Below are 25,394 nucleotides of genomic sequence, written 5' to 3'. Positions count from 1 at the left end.
CATATACAATTTCATGTGCGCAGCCGAGGGCAACAATATTACTCCTATGCCTTCCACAGGTTTACAAACCCTTCTTGCTGTCATAGTTATGGGAAATTATTGCAGGGGAAATATATTGGTGAGTCTAGCCCCAAAAGGTTTTTACATAACATACAGAAGAAAAGTGGAATTTGGCGCATTACCTTAACTTATTTGTTATGACACTTCTGCCAGTTAGCATTATGAAGAACAAGTGCAGGGTCATTTCCGTGGTGAGGAGGTGTGACCCTGGTAGTTGCCACTCATTTCCAGCATGCTATTTCAGCATAGCGGTGTGGTGTCTCATCCCCCACCAGCACCCGGCGACCAGGCACTGTTATCTGTGAGCGGTTTACACCTTCACACCTTCATTATGTCCAAAGATAGTAGCATTGGCAACTTGTCACTTCTATTGATTTCTCTTAAACTGCAATTTACATGGATATTTCTGAGTGTCCTCCACACAAGCGATGCTCCCCCCGCTCACACAAATCTGCAGTGTGCTGCTACTTAACGACATCATATCAGGGGACAGGGAGAGAGAGAGAGAGAGCGAGGATGGGCGAGAGATGTGTTGATAAAAATAAAAAATAAAAAAAACCTCAAAAAACAAAACAAACTCAAACAACCCCCACATTCAGAGACTGAGAGAGCCAAGGCACTGGCCAGCCATACTTCAGTCTCTGCAGTGCCACCAGGAAAGTGTCAGACTCTTTCTACAACCTGCTGCACCAGTCGTGCTAACCGTGTGTCACTCCTGCACTGTTCTCCAACCTCTTCTGTCCATGACATCACCTAACTTGGTGATCCCACTGATCCCTTTTATCAGTGCAGCCTGCAAACTAGTGGACTCCAGCAGTCTCACCTGTAACAGAGGGTTATGAAGCAGCAGCTCCTGCAAAACCCACCACCCTGGGCTAGTGATGTCTCGTGTGATAATACAACTTGCAATCCACGACTTCATGACCGATTTATAAAAAGGGTTGAGTGCAGAGAAATACAGTCTCCGGCTGTAAAGCTGGTGGTTATATTGCAAATCAAGTAGAGGATTATTTTATGGATATGACATTTCAATGGCGAACTAGACAACTAGCTGCGATGCCATGGAGGTATGGGAGGACGGGTGTCCAAACCAGCAGTTAGTACAGATGTGTAAGTATAAAGTAATCACATTTATTTGCTGATGGTGGAAGTAACTAGAAGTTAACTAAGCCTCTAGTTTGGACGTTACACGTGGTGCCACTGGACCTTTTTTTTTTAGCTCATTGGCTCATGCTAGCTTGAATATGAAGAAGTGATATAAACCTATGTAGCCTATGCTTAGCAAAGTGATCCAAACTAATTGTTATGTCCAACATCCCCTCCCAGTTCTCCCTATGATGGTCCTCACTCCCTAGAAAACACTTTACCCCTTCCCTCTCTCATCAAAGTGTCCCTGGCAGACTGGTTACTGCCCCTATCATCCACCTGCGTGCCCACCTAGGCATCGCTCTTGTCCCAGTTTACTTTTGTGAATAAGGGCTTCTCAGAGAATGAGAGAGGGAGCGATAAGATACTGACCTCCAACTGTAATCATCAGAACATGTTTATACACATTGGATTTGCAATGCAATAATTAATATAAGGTTAAAATATCAGCTGTAATTTGAGGGCATGTGCATCCATATCAGGTGATCTATGTAGGAATTACAGCATAGTCCCCCCCATTTTAGGGAGCAAAGGTAAACAGCAGGCTGCTTAGTTGCTTCTTGGTCAGCTCTGTTTTGCTGTATCATTAATCCATGCACAAGAAAACTAATAAAAGGTTTAGAAGGGATTTGCATTTGGAGTCGCTGTCGTCACTCAACATGAGGCCCATATAGAAGTATCCATGCCAGTAAAGCAGACGATCATGAAGCTGGGAAATCTGAATACATTCAGATATATGTAATCAAAACTTTGGGTGCCTCGATATAGACTGTTTGATACATTGCTGGGGGCAAGAACACACTTGTGGGCTCAGCAATAGCAAATGACCTGGTAGATTATGGTCCAACCAAATGTCTCAAAACTCATTGGACGGCATTTCACCATGCAGGGCCAAAAGTAGAATGTTCTTGACTTGTTGAAACTGAATCACCATAAATGAATATGAAAAATGAATGAATGAATGAAAATACATGTTCAATCCATGAGTTGAACATGTATTTCATTTGTTGAAGAGAGTGAAGACAACACATCCCAGAAACAAACAGGAAATGAAGGTGGCAGCAGTACAAGCCTAGCAAAGCTTCCCAGCATCTGGTGATCTATATGGGCTGCAGACTTCAGGTAGTCATCAAATGCAAAGGATTTGCAACTAAGTACTTGACATGATGACCATTTAATCTTCACTCAATAACCCATAATGACAAAGTGAAAACATGTTTTTAGAAATTCTTACAAATTTCCTGGAGCAGGTTTTCTTCAAGGACCTCTCTGTATTTGGCTGCATTCATGCTTCACTCAGTTCTGACCAAGCTGAGAAGCACCCCCATGTCATGATGCTGCCACCACCATGCTTCACCGTAGGGATGGTATAAGCCAGGTGATGAGCAGTGCCTGGTGTTCTCCAAACACAGTGCTTGGAGTTCTGCCCAATTTTTGTCTCATCAGACCATCTTTTTCTTCATGCTCTCAGAGTCCTTTAAATGCCGTTTGGCAAACTTGAAGCAGGCTGTCATGTGTCTATTACTCAAGAGTGGCTTCCACTGAAACTGGTTGAACAGGTTCACTACATATACTGTAGATGGCACTAGTCTACCCAGTCACTGAATAGCTTGAGGTCTGTGACGCCTGGAAGGCAGAACTAGAGAACTAACTGTGGCAGATTAGCAAACTAGCAAGCTCGGTAACATAGCTAGCATAGCTACAGATAGATTTGATAAAAATACATTTAAAGAAACTGCCTGCAAAGAAGTATTCACACATAATCTGTGAATCTGCAAATCCACTGGTCAACCTGCTATTTGCAGTCTTGGGCTCACTGAATACAGATGTGCAAAATTAAATCCACAAGCCTCTATCAATACATTTTAGCCTACTTGTAAGTATTTGTTCCAAGCATATGCAGAGTTTGACTATTTTCATCATGGACCAGGGGGTTATGCTATTGGGAGAGTAGAATGTAAAACTATCTCAACGTGGAAGCTCATTAAATATCCTTCAGAATCATAAGGTAATTGGTCAAACACTGGAGGGAGTGAAAAAATGTGAAATTGTAGAAATTGTATTCTTGATTCTAGCCTAATCCATACACTCGGTTTTGCAAACCAAAATGTATAAAAAATACCTTTTAATGCAAATAATTGGTGGATGGTATATAATCATGTTCAACCATCTTTACGTTCGAAAGGTGCGGAATGTATGACTGAGAGAGTCTTTCTGTTGCTTTCTGTCTGCACTTCCTTGCACCTCCTGGTGTTCCTGGCAACCATTGCAGCTCATTGCTGAATTATTATAAAAATGTTTTACGATGACAGCATCGCTTGCATAATCCCACACAGGTGTGTGCCTTTCCAACCTATGTCCAATAAATTAAATTTGCCACAGGTCGACAATCAAGTTCGAACATGCGTTCAAGATGGCAAATGTTAGCTAATGTTAGCTAATGTTCCCCAACCTATTCAAACTTTTTTATTTTTGCCACAAACGTTAGCTAACATTAACTAACAGTTTGGAAAGGTAGTGCGGGGCGAACAAAAATGGCTGCTGATGGGGAAGATGCTGAGAGAACAAAAATGTACAATTATTTGGTTGTCATAATACACTTTAATCAGTGTAATATTTGTTCTTACTATTAAAAATAAATCACAGGTAAGCAACAAATCAGCTAGCTGGCATTCTTAGATGTAAGTCGCATCTGTTTGTATTACATAGGCGTTGGTGGCAAACTACATGGAATGTTCATTTAAAATTGTTCTGTAGGTTTTTTTCTTCATTATGGTGAGAATTATTTGGCCTACCAGTCCCTTCCCGATTTCTTAATAATGTTCCAAACAGTTTATTTTGGTAAGCCTATTATTTGACTGTTTTCTTATTTCTCTGCTTCATAATGGCTTCATTGACTGTCATTTCCACCACTCTTGTCCTCATGTTGACAAAAGTCAATAACAGACTCCAAAGACAATTAAAAGCCTAGATGATTAGATATGGAAATCTCTCTTATACCTCCACTAAGGAAGTGATTTAACATACCTGACTAATGGGAAAATACTCTTTAATAAAAGCTGAAAATCTTTGCTTCAACCACTGCTGAATTGTTTGATTACAAATCTAAGAGTACAGATACAAGATACAGTGCAACAAAAAAAATACCTTTCACTCATTAGGTAGACCTGGACACCAGCTAATTGATGCAAATGTCTAATCATGTGGCAGCACATCAAAGCATAAAAGCATGCAGACAAGAGATTCAGTTGTTGTTCAGACCAAACATCAGAATGAGGAAGAAATGTGATCAAAGTGATTTTGACTGTAGAATGATTGTTGGTGCCTGATGGGTTGGTTTGAGTATCTCAGAAAGTGCTAATCTCCAGGGTTTTTCCCACACACAGCAGTCTCCATAGTTTACAGAGAATAGTGTAAAAAACAAACAAAAAAGAAGTCATCATGTCTATTCAATGCATTTTGTTTTAGCCTTTATATTTACTTGTGCATAAGAATTCTGAATTAGATTGGCACCACAAAACATTTGAAGTACACCTGACTTTGTCCTGCGGAGATTTTAAATAACACTGTGGCCAGAAGGTAGAGAAAGTGCTAATGTATTTTGAAAGAATGCACACCTCCTTCATACGAAATGCCATGCTTCTCAACCTTAGGTTTTCCAATGCACTGTCAGAATCTTTTAGTTTTAAGATTTGAAGTTTACAAAAAAACAAAAACCTGTCTCACCATGCCCTTAGCATGTATTCATAAAGTCACGCTTTTTTTCCACAAGTTTGCTGGCCTCAGAATAGTCTCTCACAAATTTGACTTTTACTAAAGGCAAATAGTACACATCATGGGCAGTTTGTTTTGGACTTCTAACTGTTGTAAATCATTTGAAACTTATAGCTGGTGGTCTGATGGTCTTAGTATGAGTATGTAGCCTTGAATATACCTACACAGCATGGTTACTGTATATTTCAGTGTAGCTTTTTTTTCTCACTGAAAATGTCATCTTGGTTTTCCCTCATGTAGTAATCCTATGTTGTTACAATGATGCCTGATTGAAAATCATTAAAACACATGACACATGCCGAGGTATGGTACATGCATACAGTACAAGCAATGCACAGTGTTCTGCCAGGAGCAGATCGCTACCTCAATGTCTATTCTTTTCTTTCAGGACCGAGACATCACTCACACCAAATCGGAGCTGAGTTTGCAAGCTACTGGAGGAGGGGGGTGCTGGGGTTGGTGGTAGTGGTGGTGATGTCACAGTCTGGAGACAGTCATGATTGGGTCTAATTAGAATTTGCGGCAGCAAATAGATAGGCTTCCTGCATGATTGGATTCAAAGTGGTTGGTGCCAAAAAAACGCAGAGGTGCAGAAAGGAGAGGCAGCGCACATAGCACTGCGTGAAAAGGCGGCTCTACTGAGAGCTCACACGCTGTGCCGTTAATACAGTCTCTGTGAGAGGGAGGCTTGCAGGAGTTCGAGAGGTAATTGTGCAGACAGGGCTTGAACAGCAAGAGGTATACCCTGTAAGAGTTCGAGCGGGAATAAAGAGAAAGAAAATATCCACGGCGTCTCAGAGGACTGTCTCAGATCAAAAAGTAAAGCGAAACAACAAAATAAAACGCTTAACAGGTTACCCAAATTCGTTCGTTTATCCTGCGCTACTTCCATGGCATCAGTACTGGGAAACAGTACCCGCGCTTCGGGAACTCCAACCAGCCAACTAAAATGCAAGTTCAAGAGGAGAAGGAGGAGGAGGTCGAAAAGAAAAGGTAAACTTTATATAATTGTAGCTACATTCTTTAAAGCACGGTTGACCCAGGTCGCCTACACCGTGGGGAGATTCAGAAGAGGGGAAGGACATTCACCTGCGTAGCATTATTAACCGAGGTCAATCGCTGCATGGTAAACGGCTCTCTTTCGCCCTGGAATAATCTTCGACCTTATGGATGTGCAAATAACCCCTTGCCCCTTCTTGACACACTAGACTACTTAACAATGCCACTATTTATTTTCTGCTGCGTAACAGTAACGGAGTTTTCTAATGGCTTTGCTTCGCATTGTTATTCGAGTGAAAAAGTTGACATATTTCGTTTAAATTGTGCAGCATTTGAACGTTGCTTAATAGAGTGCGATGCACCGGCATAATAAACGAATTCAGTTGAGGATGATGCTATTTTGTTAAGCTTATAATAAAGATTCCATTGAGTAGCCTTCTCGAAGTACCCGCAGTTGCTATGCCCGTATACGCGCGTATCTGGGTCTTTTTAACCTTATCATAGTACACCCAAATACTATTGTCCTTTTCTCTAAAATGTAGATTATATGTATATAATTATCAGGTCGAGGCGCCCAATTCAGAAAATCTTCGCTCTGGCACTTTTTATTGTCACGAAGGTTTGACAAGGGCTTGTTTTTTTTGTTTTCTTTTTTTTTTTTTTTTCAGCGTTTACACGCAAATGTCTCCTCTAGAAATATTCGTCCTCTATAGATGTTAAGTATTCATAATTTTATGGGCAGTTATGCTGCTTTCCATTATATAATGTTTCGTCTTTATGTGCTATGAAACTTGTGCGCTGTGATATTGACACATATATGTTTAACTGTCTGCTGCACTTGGGATACTTTTTATTCTTAGCACTTTGAAGCCTACCCGTAGGAAAGGTGCAGTTGAACAAAGGCATCTAATGAATGTCTTCTTTAATTATAGCTTTTAGGTTAATGCTGCAATTCAGGCAACCTTCACAGGCACTGCTGCAAAGTAACAGAAAGCGTGTGATGAATGGTACAGTACTTTCTTGCATCAAATTTCAGCATTTATTCATCACATCATGTATTTGTAGCAGTACAATAGATGCTTCTACTTTATTAGTTGAGGTTTATTAACTGTTAATAAAATATAAATCTGGAACTTTTAGCCACTTGAACAACCTATTCGGTGCTCTTCAGATAGACACGCTCTGTTTGTTTTAACAAAACATCTGGTACTGAAATATTTTTATAAACAAGCAAAAAATCTTCACTTCCTGATATATCGCAGTTTATTTAGGCATTTTAGTTTTTGGTTACGGTTTGAAGATAAGACAACCACTCCATAAAGAGAAAGAATGTGATGTGTGCATGTTTTCATCTTGTCTTATTCATAAAATTGTTATTCATATCTATTCATGTCGTGTCACATGATTACTGTTCTATCATTGATTGTCGTATGTATTCAGTGTCATGTCTATGTGTTGATCTTTTTGTTACATCTTGTATATGTAATTCTCTGTATCCCTCCCATAATATTAAAATTCCATTCCAGTTGAAAAGACTTGATTTTGAGTTGTTGATGCATTGTTCTGTTAAAAATGTAAAATGTATAGATATGGGGTGTAGAAAGAATAAATAGCAGCATTACAGTAAAAAAAAAAAAAAAAAAAATCTAAATTGTTTTGTTTCATTCTGATGCTGAATAATCTCACACCCTGAAAAGTAGTATCTCCAAGTCAAATAATATATAAAAAAATAACTCATTGGATTTATCAGGAACACAGAAGTTCATTTTACACTCACACGGGGTACTGGAGAAATTAGCAACTTCTGCTGTACACACATTTGTTTTACCCATTGGACTTTGACGTGATCTGGCTAAATTTGTTTCCCTGTTTGTGATTACCTATTGCTCTTATTTTTTAAGATGAATTAATGAACAATAAGGTTGGTGATTTGTGCACCTGCCACAAACAAAAGGTGCTGTATACATTAAACCCTGGCTCAACAACAGTTAGAATAGGGGAACTTAGCATTTGTTTTCCGCATTGTATTGGATGCTTTATCTTGATACCCTGTGTGTTCACTTTTGGTCAATTGTCCCATGTTGTTAAATTGCTAGAGTGCAATTTTTTTCCTGTGCCAAGGCTAAGATAGTGTGATTGACCTGAATGCACTTGATTAAAGGGGGTGTAATGGGAACTTGTTGCCATGGTACTAATCTTGTGACTATTTATCCGTGTGTGTGTGTGTGTGTGTGTTTCTGTGTTTGTGCGGGCGTGCATGCGTATATGTGTATGTATGTGTCCGTGTGTGTAAGTGCATGTATGTGTGTGTGTGTGTGTCTGTCTGTGTTGGTGGGGGGGTAACTGCCCTGAATGCAGTTTAGGGCAATGTGCAAGTCGTGGTGCAATGTGGAGCAGAAACCTAGGACATGGAAGAGTCATCCCCGGTGGATAAGAACAGTGGGATTATTAGCTAATAAATAGATTCAGGGGAAAAATTAATGGAAGAGAAAAAAAGGTAGGGAACCCATTCCAGCTTCTCATCTTACGACAGTGGCAAAATAATAAACGAGCGTGTTTCATGTTGGCTGGGTTTCTGGACACTGCTCCGTTTCCTACGACAAGTTTGCGTCATATGTTAAGACCCGCTCTGCTTATCGCACCAGCTGACAGCTACAGGGCAGCAGTGGATTCGCTGATAAAGTTTAATTGATCTCTCCTTTCTCTGTCAGTTTTGTTTGGTGCCCTTCTTCTTCCTCAGCATGTCTGCTGTGGAATGTGACAGTTCATTGTCTGCTCACCTTTTCCCATTTTCCCCACTTTCATTTCTGTCAGTTGTTCATTTGCCTTTCAATTCTGCATTGGTCGTTTTTATTGTGGAAACTTGACATTAGTAGAAAGAAAGAGCACTGCGCTTATTTAAAGGTGTTTTTTAATAGTTAAGAACATATATGACTGGCTTTGTGATGTGTTCCAGCAAAGCCGCCAGTCTGGTTGAATCGGACGGGTTGTACGATGTGTTGGACAATGTTTCCGTGGAAAATACAGTGTTGTATCAATCAAATAATTTCACATTTTTTCTGGATCTGGATCATAAGATATACATTACAGTATAGGCAGGGAAGACATACCTAACTTGACAGATTAGAGCCAGAGAGAGCCAGAGCCCAGGTGACACATAGCATTACAGAGTTGATTCTAGTTTGCAAGTAACTTCATTAGCTTGGACAGTTTTAGCGCAGACAGCATGAATACAGTTGATTTTGGTATTTCTGACATGGGTATCCCTAAAAGCTTTAGACATTTAAGACAAAAATGGTTTGTCATCTATTGAATAATTCAAGTATTGGATGTAATCTACCTTTTTTTTAAATTCTTTGATGTTTTGCCTTATTCTGAATACCCCAGGGAGGATAAACAACCCAGTTTTGGGGCCACCGAGAGTATAAAAACTGAATGTTATATCCACTGCACTAACAGTCATCCGTCAGCAGATTCGAATGAAACAAATGAACTGGATTCAGAACTCCTTTCAAAACGAAATTTCCAAAATTTATGAATACGATTCACTGTACTGTGTGTTTTCATCGTCTTTTATGAATTTTCAAACTTTCCAACGTTCTAAAATCGGAGTGCTTTGGAAGTTGAGCTGCCTAGCGATGGATTTTAATTTTGAATGAGGTAGGAATGATGCATTAACCTTGTGAAACTGTGGACAGAGTAGTGTTTGAAATAATGTTTCCTCTAAACTTTGTTTGAAAATCTCCTGCAAACAAATGAATGTTTCTTGCTGCCTGTAATATTAATAGGCAAGTAATCGAGACACAAAAATAATGTGGAAGATATAGCACTGATGCAAATTTATTTCCATTATGGAAATGACAGTATAGGTTACACAACATTAGGCTCTGCATTGACATCAGACAACACATACACATTAGGGAGCGACAGGTTTCACACAATCACATCATATTTTAGAATGGCCAGTTTTCAGTATTGCTATCATTGGACTTCAGTCTGAAAATGGAATCTCTTGAAGTTACCTGAAATACAGAATTCTTCCCTCATTGTGTTGTATATCTCCAAAAAAGGATAAATGGGTGTTAATATTTTTATGGTGACTTCTACCTTTCAGTAATGGTAATTCTATAATATTAATATTTGATGATAATATTGATAATATTTACATGGATTTCTGTATTCTCTGTACACGTATCGCTCCCATTGTCAGAATAATGTGACCCATGGTTACACTTAATTGGAAACATGGGAAGACACAAGGCATCTGTTATGAATGTATGTGGACAATAGTCTAAAGGAAACCCAATTGCTACAGCCCACTGTATTTGTTTCATGAAGTGTAAGTGTAAGTGTAAATATAGTAACAAAAGTTCCATCAGCAGATTGTTTTTGAAAAAAAATAATAATAATGGAGATGAAACTATAATTCTGTGTGTTTTCAAATACATATTCATCATCTTGAAAGCTCACACAATTATTTTTTATAGTCCTCTTGGCAAAAGGGCAATGTTTTAGGATTACATCGACATGCTATTTGACAGACTAATCCTCAGCAAATGATTGAGATTGTTTTCTCATGGGACCTCTGCTAAAACCTGCGTGTTTTTTTTCTAAGCATGTAAGCAGATTTTTCTGTTGATTTCATTAGGTTTTCATGTGCCATTGTTCTTTTTTTGACGGGCATGCCAATAATAGCTGGAAAGTGCATATGAAAAAGGATTAGACACACAATCTGGGCCGGTCATTTTAATTTTACTGTCACAACTTTAGTTTTCACAAACATACATAATCTTTTGATTATGTTCTTATGTTTCTGTTTCTAATATTCTTTTATTCGGTTATGCATGAATTTGTATTTACCATTTATTTATTATATTCTATTTTTTTTTTATAAACCTTACCACAGTATTACAGCAATCTGGTGTTTGTTTCCCACGCAACCCACAATTGTATTCTGTCGCTGGCATGTTTCTTATGAAAGATTTTTCTTTTGCTTCATTTGTCAAATGAAATCTTGAAACTGCATTGGCTGCCATTAAATCATTAACACAATCAGTCTGTTAATCATGCTGTATATTTTTCCCTGCTTTAATTAATCACAGCACAATGATTTATTGTGAAGTACCTCTGGGGCTTTGGTGCAGTCTCATCTACATAGGATGAATGTTATGTATCTACATTTGAAAAAAGAAGACATTCTTTCCATGATGCACATAAATCCACGTTGTATCATGAATGGGAAATGGTACACAGATCGGATTAGGTTAGGTTAGAGATTTTGTTGCGTGCAGAAGGGCACGGTTCGGCCATTTGCTGTTTTCTACCAAGCGCCGTTTTGCAAGGTGCACTGCTTTCCATTATTCATCATTTTGAACTAATAATGACCTTTAAATAGGTCCATAAAAAATGAAAGATTTTGTTTACAATTACAAAAAAAAATCTCTGCTCTGGCATGATTAGAGGTTTTTGCAGCGGGAAAGAATTGCAGAGGAAACAAAAGATTTCCACTCCTGTTAATGTTTGTTGATTTTTAGTCATCGCCCAATAACATGTCAAAGCACTGGCAGGGAGTCAAAAGCTGTCTTCCAGTGTCACATAATTTATGTAGCAATTACTGTTCATGCTCTCCCATAGTGAAGGGCTTCTTTAGACTGCCAGATCCAAACATCCAGGTCAACATAATTCCAGTCAGTCACACAGCGGTCTGATCAAAAAACGATTAGCACATCCGATGTCTGGCTTCTGCTGGGAGAGAAACAGCATTTGTAGCATAACCGCTAAAGCGGCGGCACAGAGAACTGGATGGACCTCTCCCTCAGTGGAAATCAACAAAACTGATTTGCGGAAAGGGAGCTGAGGCAGAAGCCTCTGGTTTCTCTGGAGCTACACTGTGACTGGTTTCTTCTGAGTTGGTCACTGAAGGATGGACACATTCAGATAGACACCTTTTGCGATTCATATATTCGCACGGGAAGGATTGAAACCGATATCCGAATCGTTGTTTGATACCAATGCAGGAATGCTCATTCCTGTCTTGAGGTGGTACAGCACTGTATCAACGCTGTTTGTCGAGACCTTTTACAATCACTACCCCCCAAAGGAAACATTTTGTTTTATTTCCTCTGGGGAATTGTATAATGTTTTTTTTCTTACCCCTTTTTTCAAATTTTGAGAATGGGTGAATTACTTTGTACAGACATAGAAATATTAATATTAAATTATCAGTTGTGGTAAAATGATCAAATTACATTTTTCAATGCAATTCAGATGGAGTGGACAATGTGTCTGGTGATGCAACAGATACGTGTGCATTACTAAATGTTTGTGGCCTAAGAGTTTTCATATAATAATAAATGTAACAGAAATTCACACTTTATATTGCCTCTTCAATTTTGCTTATAAATGGTTTGCCTGACCTGCACAAGAACTGTGACTGATTTTGAGGCACAACCAAATGTTACAGTAACTGCCTGCATCCGGAAATGAGTAATGCATTGAGATTTATTCAGAAACGCTATACTTTGGTTACATTAAATAATGTTATTGTTGGAAATGGCTGTTTGTGTTTACCCTGATAACGATGTTAAAACGTGGCAAAATGCTCCTGGCGTTAAAATAGGTTAATGAAGGTCATTACCGTCAGCAAGCAGCGGCTGGCGTGAAAGCAGCTTTCAAATTCACAGTCACATCCTGATTAACTGTAAAATATTCCCCCGATTTAGGACACTTCGTCCTCCATCGAACATTTAGCTGGGGAAAAAAAGGTTATTAACATTGAATGGTGACTGTTCTCTCCGGAGGACCGCAGATAAAATGACCAAGGAAAGAAATAGCACAACTTTGCAAATTAGCATAATTAGTAATTATCTCTTAATAGCCCCTCTTGGCTTTTGAGACTTGGCACTTGAATTTCTGCTTAAAGTTCAGTGAGGAAAAACAAATTTCATGCTGAAATGTCTCAATAACACAGCTGAGCTGTTGAGGTAATCACCTCACTTAAGTTAAAAGGGGAAAAAAAATTGATCGTGTAAAACAAATGTGACAAGGAGAAACTTTAAACTGCCTTGCTGAAGAACCCTTCTATACTGTACAACATCAGATACTAATTATAAATGTTTTACACTGAACATATTATAATTTTAAGTGGACTCAATTACAATTCACAATTGAATGAATGATTTAAGCATTTTGTAGGGATAATTGCGTTTTTAAGTGTCTACAATTTCAAAATTGAATATGTGGCAGCCATTTTGTGTTGGACATGTTGGATGGATATCATTTTAATTATGTAATGAAGGGCCGGTGGTTTTGCCACAGGTTAATTTTAATTTTAAAATTCATTTTAGTTTGTTTTTATTATAAATACTGTACTTCAATATCAGTATTTCAGTATCTGTGTGTGTATACAATATATACTGTACATATACAGTAACGCTCAATTCTATGTAGTCACAGGATGCACAGGAGTCTCCAGCAATCACAACAAAGTCCACAAACACATATATTTTACACATTTCATAAACTGTTCGGTCCCAAAAAACAGTAGGGATTTTATGATTGCGGGAAAGTTGAGCAGAATTGATCAGCTTTGTTTCACCCTGTGAGGCAAATCAATGAATATAATATTACAGTTCTAAAAGCAATAATCAAAGTGTTATTGCCGCAATTAGGAATCGCATGAAATAAAAAATAACCAGTTTTTGGTATGTATACAAAATAAAAATGTTGTAGTTATAGCCGTTAAAATGACTGCATATTTGTAGTAAGCATACGCACAATATTCTACCAAAGAACGTTTCAGTTAATGACTTAATTTACTGAACCATGTGTAGTAAATAATCGAGTAATTACCATAGCTTGAGGAAGCATAGCATTTTGCAGATCTTGAAATATAATATCCTCAAATCATCCTCAAGTGTTTGGCGATTCTATAAAATTCATCACGTTATATAAATGTATGTACCATTCATCTTAATCCGTCAGCATGCCCTTTAGCAGGTCACCATTAAATGTCTGTTTGTTTGAAAACTGGATTATTATGTCCAGCATAGGGCGAGCGTGCAAATGGGTGGGTGGGGGGGGGGCACTCGGTGTTGCTCTATGTTGCAGATGTCAAATGCTGTTTGACACAGGCGGATTTCAACAGTGTTTAATGTAGCCGGTACCAAGGTTTCAGAAAAAAAAACGCTCTGGCGGAAAAAGATAATGCTGATAGTTTTATTTAAAATGTAAGAGCAAATTGGATAAAGCGGCTTACAGCTTTTTTCTCTGCCATCAGAATGGTTTTCCATTTTAGATAAAATTAATGAAGGATTTAAGCAGGAATATAACTTGAAGCATTTTCTCTGCCTTAGGCCCCATTAATGGCACTTACAGCCTATTAGTAGCAAGGCTGAAAAATCCAGGTGGTTTACAGCAGGCCGCAAAGCGTCCTTGGCCACACTCAAAACTAACCTCTTTTTCATACGCAGTCATATTGCTTATAATGTCGGGAATACGGAGGCTGGGATTCAGTCAAGTGCAGTTTCCTTTATTGGCATAAGCAATTCAAGTAAACCAATCCAAACCTTCCTGGCTCCATAACTCAATGCGGTTACGTTTTCCTGCCCTTGAGGTTATCTGCTTGGTCAAGCTGAAGTGCAAGTTCACACAGCATTTAGAGCTTGTCCAACTGGATGTTTACATCTTAATACAGCAACTGGTATTAAGTTTGGTAAATTGGTCTTTTGCTGTTGCTGTTTTTTGCTAAACAGCAATAGATATCACCCTTTATTGAAAAGAAAGAACATACTACCATCTTAATATATAGGTAATATAGTCAAAACTAAATGAATTCATTTTGTAAATAAATTACAATATGTTGCAATAATACATACAATAGTAACATAACGGGGATATCAGCTGGATAATCGATTCAATGTTGGTCAACTGTGGTCAGTCAGATATACGTATGTTGGGCAATGCTTGCCAAGTAGGCCTATGCCATTCAGTGACATATGTATTCCAGATGTGGAAATACTATTCTTAAACTCAAACCAAATCTGAACCCATATAAGTAATATACTGTATTTAGTGGATGTCTGATGCATTTACATAAAAAAATAAAAAATATCACAAGATTAAATGCTGACCACTTTATTCACGTCCTAAATTAGATGTGTATATTTGGTGTTCTGTTTGTTTCTAATTGAAACATGTCTTCCCTCAGTGTCGTTTTAGTTTCTTTTCAATGCAATCAGAGCCCTTAGTAATTCTCAGGGCCCCTGACATTCCAGTGAATCGTAATGAGGCTCCTTGTGCATGTTAATGTGCAGACATCTATAGATTTAGTGATTACATTGCCTAAATATTTTATTACTCAATTTAGAAGCCATTAGGAGATATTTGTATGCACATTTTGGTGAATATGTACACAGCTAGTTGGACATTTAGCGTTTTCCCTTGTGACTGCTGTTTGCCTCAGGAAACTGGCACTTTAAAAGGAATTGAGAAACAAACCCAAACAAAATATTGCCATTTACCCTAACCATTACACTATCATATCTGGTTTGTGTCACTGGAGTCTTAACATTGGAATGGTATTAATGATATGAGCGCAGGCATATCTAAATTCTGGATGATTCATTATTCCCCGCATGCAGTGTTAAAAATGTCCCCACCCCCCACCCCCATGCCTTGCAGTAAATCCACCCCCTTTTCTATTGAGTCCAACATCCTTTAGAGACCCCTATGAAAATGTGGGCTAATCTGGCAAATCCTTTAAAAGGTGTTTAAAAATCTTCTTCAGCATTAACTTTGCCTGATTTAATGCTGTTCTGATTTGGCATGAAAATGTCACATAGATTGTCTCAACCTTGACCGATGTACAGTACATGTACCAAATTATGACCAAAAAAGAAATTAAATACATAAATTATGTTTAGCACTGCATCAATCATTCACTGAATGTTCATTGTATGCCCTGGCTTTCCCCCCCAGTTTCTGTTCATGAAATTACAGTGTATGTTCATATTGAACTGTTATTTGCCCCAGTTGCTCCAAATGTTCCGTTATAATATTATTTGTGTGTGTGTGTTCTTTTTTTGTCTATGCCATATACAGTGAACTCCAGAATTATTGGCACCCCTGATACAGCTTCACAAAAGTGCTGTAAACTAAAAGAAAAATACATTTATTGACATAAGCTTTATTTTCCAACATGCTAGTACGCTCTATTAATGATTCAATGGAATCAACCACAGTCTTACATTTATCAAATAAAAAATATATTTCCCCAAAATTAGGTTCCACAATTATTGGCACCCCTGGTTTAACACTTTGTGCAAACACCCCTGGCAAAAATGACAAGTCTTCAGTTCAGACCACAGGTTTTTAAATGGGATTTAAGTCTGAGATGGCCATTGCAGAACATAGTTGTTGTTTTTACCATTTTAAGTTTTGTTGAATTCACTGTGCCATTGATCTTAAATTGTGCCCCTGGACCACTGGCAGCAAAATATCTCCAAAATATCAAACATGTTGATGTTGTGTATGGCCAAAATGTTCATATGACCATAGCACTCTCTTCCAGTCATAGTTCCAATGAGGTTTGGCAAACTCAGTCTGCTTGGTTTTGTTTATTGTGCTCAGTGAGGGCTGTCTTCCTTCCACCATAGTTTGCAGGTATGGAGGTGTCATTGTATGTTTTTTGTAGACTTGGTTATCCCAAGGCACAACAAAACTTTGCAATTGTTAAATTGTAATACTTGGGTTACTTATGGCCTCCCTCTTCCTTACTGTCTGTGGGGATAATATACATTGCATCGTCTTCCTGGCAAGTTTGCAACCATTCCATATGTTTTACGCCTTTTTATTATTGCAGTTATGTTGCTAAGTGGTGTGTTAACTGTCTATTTATGTTTTTGTACCCATCACCCCACTTGTGATGGTCAGTTACCATCCATCTTTTCTGAATCGACTGCATTTTTTCCCATGCTGATGGTTGACAAAGGAATTCTTATTACATTACATTACATTAATGGCATTTGGCAGATGCTCTTATCCAGAGCGACGTATAGTTGATTAGACTAAGCAGGAGTCTAATCCCCTGGAGCAATGCAGGGTTAAGGGCCTTGCTCAAGGGCCCAACGGCTGTGCGGATGGCAATAATTTTGGCACCTGTGGTTTTCAGAAAAAATCTGATTACTAAATTTAAAAAACATTGAAACATGCAAGTAAATATTAAAATAAAAGTATATCGTTTTCCTGTATGTTTGAACATAAAATATAGATCATTATCCATGTTGTTTATTATATGCAGCCTTTTTTCTACATTTCTATTAAGGGTGTCAATAATTCTGGAGCCCACTGTATGCTCAATATGTGGTCTCAATTAAGTAGACAAGCCTTAAAATGCAATGAAATCCTTTCGGAACTATATTGTAATTTCTTTGCTGATTCTCGTGTGTGAGCTGAGGAGCAGACCTGGCCACGGGGCTATACAAATTTGGGACTTGAATGAATGGAGAAAGCTCCAGTGTCATTTTCGAAACCTCTACATTACCTCCTCTCTCTGATTAATTGAAACTCATCCTTGATTGTGAGCACAGCCCGAAAGTGCACTTAACCTATACCCGGAGAGTCATCATTAGCACCACTTGTCCTCAGCTCAGACCTCGCGTATGCTCGCATTACTGTTTCAGCACGGTTGTGGATTATTATCATCCGTATTTTCAAGACTTCCAAAAGAAAGTCTTGCACAGCTGAAAGGAACAAGATTAACCAGTTATTTTTATAAATGAATGACCTTGTTTTCAGGAGGATAATGCGAGCGTGCTTCGGGTTTAGCCCATTGTCACAGATGTGTAGCATTAAGGACTACTTTGTTTTATCCCTCCAATCAAGAGGTGGAAATTAAAGTGTCTTTAAAATTAATATTTATGTAGTTGTCTTTTATATCTAACCGGGGGAAAAAAACGTATGTGTAAAACCTTACCAGACTTCGTGGTAGAGCATGAAGGCACCTCACTCTGGTAAAAACCGCAGTGAAATGTTTGATAGACTAGATGACAGAGACCTGTGGTGTTAGCTTTGACACCTTTTATTAAGTGCAGTCATTCACTTAATTATCACACATCTATAATTGCTAATGTAAGCTCTCATTAAAAAAATAATTTTATGCAAATATGACAGCTGTGCAATTTTTGGTAACTTCCTCTAGTTTTGAAAAACTCCACAATTTTATTTAAGCATTAATTTGTGTTTTGACACGAATAGTCTGCGGCAGCACATATTAAACTACAAACAAAGAGGCACGGGAAACTTTGCCATGTACCGCTCTGTCGCAGTAATTTTCAAACTGTGTTCAGATATCCCTGCCATCCATTACCAGAAGAAGCATTGCGCCATGATTGACCTGAACTAGTGGGAATACTGCTGCCCCTCAATCAGCACTTCTTGTCCAAGAAAGGCATAAAATTGTTGTGTATGCATTACTTAATGAAGCATTCCATCAAGTTCCACACTAAGGCGTAAAACTAATACACCAGAATCTATCTTGTAAATTGAAAACCTCAGAGCGAAAATATTTCATTTCTAAATGTGGGCCGATTAAAAAAAGTAGCAGTAGCTGTAGTGCTGGTCGTAGTCGAGGTGCAGTAATGATCGTGATGGCAATGAACACGATCATCCACTTCCTGCTGAGGGCAAAGTGGACCGTTGTTCTATGGTGCGGCGTCTCCATTAACGTGATTGAGCTTTGTTCGAATTCGACAGGACCCAGGCTGATCCTAGCTTTTGTATTTCCCTACCTTTAGGCAAATGAGGATCAGCAAAGGTGGAGGGGTGGTAAAATAACAGAAAGTTCCCTCCTATGACTGTCTGACGAGCTGCTACAGATACAGTTATCTCGTCGCCACCTGTACCTGGAACTCGCACCCCATGCAGAGCGCAGCTGGAGATTAAAACAATGGTGAATTTTAAGCCGACAGACAATGGCGGGGAAACTTTAAAATAACACAGACGGTGACATACTCTACATTCATTTCGAGAAAGGTAGTACTTTAGCTCCGGGCTTTGATGTGTCATTAGGAGATGACAGACTCTGGCGCCGGAATGGAAGAAAGGCTTTAAGTGAAATATAGTGGCACGGAAAGAGGTGCTGAGGGAACAGGCTTTTTTAAAAATTTTTATTCTCTTATGTGCACGTCAGTCTTAGAACAGTCATCTAGATGGGAAAATTGAATATGTTATCTTTTTTACTTAGCTTTTTTTTTATTGTTAGTTCTGCTATCGTTTTGGCTTCATTATACTGAACATCTACAATTAGCTGGAATTGACTTTGTGCCATCGCTCAGGTGACCTGCAGCCTTAGCCCATGCTGTTGTAGTACATGGCTATCGGTGGAGGGCCGTGTAAATTCCCATGCAAGTGGGTCTTCTGTCAGGCCCTGCCTATAGCTGGGTGAGAAACAACGAGCAGTGCCAGCCGCAATGGCTAGAGCCGCTGATCTCTAAGCAGTTGCTGTTAAAGTGTCTCAGAACTGTTATTGAATGGAACAAAATGTATGGCTGCTGTGAACTGGAACATTTATCCTCTTAACTCCCAGCTCTGGCGGTATAAAGCAGGGTCTCTCATCGCATCGCTGTGGCGGTTGCTTCGATTGTTTTATCCCCGGGATGGTTTGAAAATAAAAAGGTTGGTTCCCCGCTGGATTAGGCTGACCTGGGATTTGTAAAACGCACCTACTGTATTTTCCATACAAGGAATATACGGTAATATAATTGTGCAAATGGTGAACATCGCAATTTCTAAAATGAATGTTTTCCGGAGTCATTTAGCGTCATATGTGCCTAAGCCGTTATCAGTAAAGCTGGTGATATGTGGTGATTCTCACCTACTTTTATAGTTTTTTATATTTATTAGCCGGGGATATGAACCATTTTATGGTGAAAATGGAAATTAGTTAAAGTCTGAATCCTGCCTCCGGGAAGGAGCCTGAAGTTCTAGGCAAAGGGAGAGAATAAAGACAGCGGGAGCATGAGTGAGTGAGTGAGTCAGTTAGTGAGTTACTGAGTTAGTTAGTGAGTTACTGAGTCAGTTAGTGAGTTACTGAGTCAGTTAGTGAGTTACTGAGTTACATAGTGACATAGTGAGTGAGTGAGGTCTAGGGCTTTTTGCATCTATCACAAAGGCATCTGATTCTTCCTCACCTGCAGGGATGCACAGTAACATGTGATATGAAGGTATGATCTATTATTCACAAACGGCAAATAGCTCTGTCACTTAGCCCACTTCCTTAAAGTGATGACGTCTCCCTCCTTACAGAGTGGCCCCTGAAGGGCGCGGTGACGATGCAGAATAGTAATCTGAGCCGGAGTTGGGGATGCATCCTAAACCTGCCTACAATTCTACACGGAGAAGTGCTTCTCATTTTCCGGATTTTACATTTACAAAAGCTCTATGTCTCAATGAGTTAATATCCACTCAGACATAGCTAGAATAGGGGTCTTGCAGTGATACTAGTGCTGGGAGATATGGGCCAAGCATGTAGTAGTGTCTGTGGCCATGCTAGCTTTAATTGGGATGTGCTTATGTGTCCTACATCTGTAGATCCGAACTGAAAATGATGTCTATCAGATGTATTTTCAAAAAATCATTATTTTCCACTGAATTCTATGAACACAGACAAGTAAACGGCACAACAAAACAGCATTTTTGTGCTGTTTTGTTACAGCAGTAAGACAGCAGTGAGACCATATTGTGTGCCAAATGGTCATGCCTTGAAATGTGAAGAGAATGGTTAATGTATAATTCTTTTATCTGCTAATGCAAGCATTTTTGCGTTTTTTATTAAATTATCTTGCTTATATTGCTCTTTTACTGTTAGTGGTTAAATTATTACAATGGATGTAACTCATGTTATCTTCAGCGCATATACATATTGGTTAGATTTCGTGTTTTTATCACTGACTCGAAAACTATTCATTTCATGTGCACAAGGTGAATATATAATAGTGGTGGTATCATACAACCCATTACAAAAGACATATTTGTCAACAGAGAAGCATGTTTGTTTGATTCCATACCCTTTGATTTTCATTTCATTAGAATGTCTGTGGACACTACAGAGGTTCTTCTGTATTTAAATGTAGTAAATTAGCCTGAAAAGTGACGCTTGCCTTCATTTGTCATTCAAAAGGGCAAAGAGGCCCCACCTTTGCATATGCACTTTGTCCAACACAGACTCATGCTATCATTCACTCCCAACAACTAGAGCGCTAATCAGCAGGGGTTCATTAAAAGTTAATACATTAAAAAGGCGAACCTATTTAAGAAGAAAAGAAAGTGTCTCATACTTGTAGTAGTGTTTAATTTTGTGCTTTACAGGTTTTTATTACACGCCCCAGTGCCCCTCAGCTGGAATTGAAACAATAGAAAACGCATCTGGGGACAAACGGGTAGGCCATTATTAAGAGTAAAATTCAATATAATTATTTTGGCTTTGTGGGTAACGTGTCTTATAAATTGATTTATTGACTCACTCTCAGCCATTAGAGATTTATAATGAAAATTCTGGTTCAATACCAGAAGGATTCATTCAGTGAACGAGGAGTTGTAAAGATAGGAGAGTTCCTCTGAACTACGTTGCCAGGTTTTCAAAGTGTATACAGTCTCGCGTCGCCCAGCCAACAGACATTACAATTTGATCCTTATTGGCAAAATAAGGCCTGCGGCTAACCATTAAAATATCCATTAGCATTTATTAAGCAGGTGTTAGAATGTATTGCTCGTTTATCGTAATGCAGCTTTGTGGCACGTTGGGCAATCCATTTTTCAATTTAGTGTCCTGTCTGAGATAAATTAACAGATGTCGATTGATTTTCCCCTCCTTTACAGTCGCGTGCCTTGTTTACACCTGACAGCTAGGGCTTTATAGCTGAGCAGTTACTTGAAGCTACGCACATTATAATTAGCCAATTTTTAATTAGACTGACAATCGGCAGGAGATTTGCTAAGCCGCTAATTTGACATGTCTTAGGTTTTTTTTTTTTTTTGTCAACCTCCACTTGAGTGAGTCTACTGAATCCGAGCACCGCGGTGGAGCAAAATCAATCTTCAGAGACTCCTCCCCTCAAGGGTAACCTACCATTTATCACAGCCTGTTTGCACCGAGTGTGTTTCACGTGCTTTTCTCACTGTGTACCCTTGGGCTGCAACACTTAAAGCGATGTGTTGGCAATCCGAACTTGTGAGTCATTTGTGTGTGACTGTGTTAAACTGCAGTTAAAATATGGGTGATGCATAAATCTTGAGAAGTGAACTTAATGTCATAGCGTGTCTATGTGTGTGTGTGTGTGTGTGCGTGTCCACCCTTTATTTTATGCTTCCCAAAAAGAGGAATCCTTCGGTGCGCATTATCATTTTATATTGCAAATAATATTTGACGTTTGTATTGCTCCTAGCATCTTCGCTATTTTGTTTCCTCAGCAGCTGGTTATCAGGCTATAAATATTTTTTAACATTGCTATTTTTGCTTGGCACCATCACACATTAATGGTTAGAGTCAAGTGGTGCTCAGCGCATATACCCTTGCATGCATGCTGTTTACAAGCCATTTGACATGAAAATATGAAAATGCCCCCATTGTTTAAAGATCGGGGTTGCCTTTGCTGCCATTTTATTATAGGCAGCATTACATTGGGATTCTCTCTCTCCCTCACTCTCTCTTTCTCTCTCTCTTTGTCTTTCTCTCTGTCTCTACCTCTCTTTCTCTTTCACTTTCTCCATCTCCCTCTCTCCATCTCTCTTCTACTTTGTGTCGGTAAGGTTGCACAATGTTCTGAGTCACACTGTGGTATACAGCACTGCTTAGATGTGGGCACATGTGGTGGGTATCTTACACAGTTGGGGGGGGGGGGGGGGAGGCAGGTGGGAGAAAGTAGAGCAGTATTTGGACGGGGGGGGCCTTAATGACAGACTGGATGATAGATTGGAAACGAGGCCGTTTGTCAGTGGGGAGCGCACGCCGGAGTGGAGAAAGAGGAGGGCGCTATAGTTCTGAGCCAAGAGGCCACCTCAGTGCCATTTCATCTCCCCACAGCGAGCTGTTTGCTCTGGATTAGCACAGACCACAGGCAGGGGAGAACAGAGTAAGGGAACTGAATTACCTACTGAGGGGAATAGGCAAACAGGAACTGAGTTTTGAGCTAAGGAAGTATTGATCCGTAAACACAATGAAGGCAGAAGGGCAAAATGACATATGCTGGTGGGTGGTAGGTAGACAGTGTACAGTATTTCAACTCCTTAATTCAGACTGCAGAATGCATGCAAATGGAAGTTTCTTTGGAAAGATCGTTTGCCAAATTAAACATGGTGATTACTGTTCGCTGGACTTGTTTTTATGAAAATGTATTTTACATTTAAGAACAAATAGGACCGATTTAAAGGACCAGGCCTTGCTGGTTCTAACGTAGTGAGCTTGACGAGGGAGAAAAACATTATCAACTTAATAAACATTAAATCCTGGAAATAATGTATGTGGTAGCTCTTTCTGATTTGATAAAGGAGCTACTGCCACAATTGAAGCTATTGCGTAAATTAATATAATTGTTAAGGTCTTGTGTGACAGGGCATCATTTTCAGTGTTAAGAGAAATAGAGCTCTGCATCTTGCCATTTTAAATCAGCAGTTGCTAAATTGTGGCTCACCAAGTATTGATGTGCCATTAGAGGCCTTAAGAATAGTGAAAAAACAAACTGAATACTTACTGTATAAATATGACTGTTTAAATTCTAACCTCTTGGTTTTAGAATTGGTCACAGCTTGCCAATTAACTCGTTTTTGGGTTACTTGTTGAGGTTGCATTGGGGTTCAACCAGTACAATAATGGATCCATCACTGTGTCAAGAGCAACAGTGGGTGAAGGAGCCGAAGGAGATAAAGACTAGGCCCCATTCAGTAGCCATGCAGTAGTGAAAACATACAGAATAATGTTTTCTCGGGGAGCCGCCCAGGCGCTTGCGAAACAGTAAGACAAAGATTAAGGATTAGGTCTGGTTCATTTAAGGCAAATTGGCAGTTCCAGAGATCCAACGGATCAAGGAGATACACTTCAAGCAGCAAGTATCAGTGATTATTAAGGAGTTGGTAAAAGCAGAGCTGCCCTTGCTGTGAAAGACTAAAGGTTCCCTGTGCCATGTCTCAGCTTGACTACAACAGGCACAATATGTGCTAGCTGGTAGCTGTTTGTTTCACGGGGTTCAACAGGGACAGCTCGCCTAATTTACTGCTGGGAAAAGTAGGTTAAGCAATGTTCTATACTAATAGGCTGCCTGTAGAATTTTTTCCACAACAACCAGCTTTATCTTCCCTTACCCAATGATGTAAACATAAAACCATCTATAGGTAATTCCATGTCTACTCAACACACTTTTGGACTGCATCGTCGCAGATTTTAATAAGATTTGGCATGCTGATTTGGCCTTATAAGAAACCCCTGGAAATGAAATTACACTAGTCTCGGATCGTTAATCTGGGAGATACTGTACTGGCGAACAAAGTTTGCATTAATTTACGTGAATCCATGACTTTGACTTGCCCTCAGTAATCTCCATTACTGTAGGTTGTAGAGAAATGGTTCTTGTATCACTTTATAGGTTGGTGTGAGCACTATCTTTTAAATTTACAAATATATTATGTTCACCCCAAAATGAAAGGAGTGATTATAATTTGAAATCTGATTGGCAAAAATCTGATTGCCATGATATCAATACTGAAATGGCTTCACACTGTTTTGATCACAAAAGTTGCGAAGACAGTCTAGCCAATCAGTAACACTAATACATGGGAGAAAAGAAAAACAGGTTTATATGTTAAACACCATATTAGACTCTGTGTGACTGGCAACAGTACTGTTGCTATGTCACTTAATGACAATGGAATCACTGTTTACTCGATTTATTTAGATTGGTACATTTACAGATGCTGTGTAGCTGCAGTGCCAATAATCAAATGCATACCTACTGGTAGCGTTGAAAAAGTACATTGTTCCCTATTGTTTTTTTTAAATGCCCCTGCCATATATGATTATCAGGCAAGATTCTAAACAGTTGCCGTAACTCTGCAGCATATGTTTTATCATTTATTCAGCAGGCAGTTTTGGAAGCGTAGCCGAACTCGGAAGCACTGCGGTTCAAAACAGAAGCCTCCCGCCCCCGGAGAGAAATCAGCTATGAAAAACGGAGCGCTCGAGAAAGGGATTTGCGTTCCGAGCAGATGTTCAAGGTGAAGTTGACATTACGTCTGGCCCTTATCTTTGATGCCACCATTCGTGGGTGCTGTCAGTGCTCAGGATGACAGAACTCTGGGGGGGGGGGGGCAGGTTGGCTGCGGAGAAATGAGCGAAATTAGGAAGGAAAAACGTTCCCACTCCTCAC

At 39.1% G+C, this 25,394-nt stretch overlaps 1 protein-coding gene across 1 annotated transcript in view; it reads left to right on the top strand.

Moving 5' to 3' along the window:
• The first annotated feature begins 5,870 nt into the window (after positions 1 to 5,870).
• The window catches only part of adarb2 (adenosine deaminase RNA specific B2 (inactive)), a 160,628-nt gene continuing 141,104 nt past the window's right edge, over positions 5,871 to 25,394 (top strand). Inside the window, exon 1 of the mRNA XM_061237544.1 lies at positions 5,871 to 5,973. Coding sequence (XP_061093528.1) covers positions 5,871 to 5,973 — 103 coding nt within the window. The remainder of the gene's footprint in view (positions 5,974 to 25,394) is intronic.

This window comes from Conger conger, chromosome 4 (genome assembly GCF_963514075.1).
Source record: "Conger conger chromosome 4, fConCon1.1, whole genome shotgun sequence".
NCBI lineage: Eukaryota > Metazoa > Chordata > Actinopteri > Anguilliformes > Congridae > Conger > Conger conger.
The sequence above is the reverse complement of the archived record's forward strand: the minus strand, read 5'-3'. Positions and strand labels throughout refer to the sequence as shown.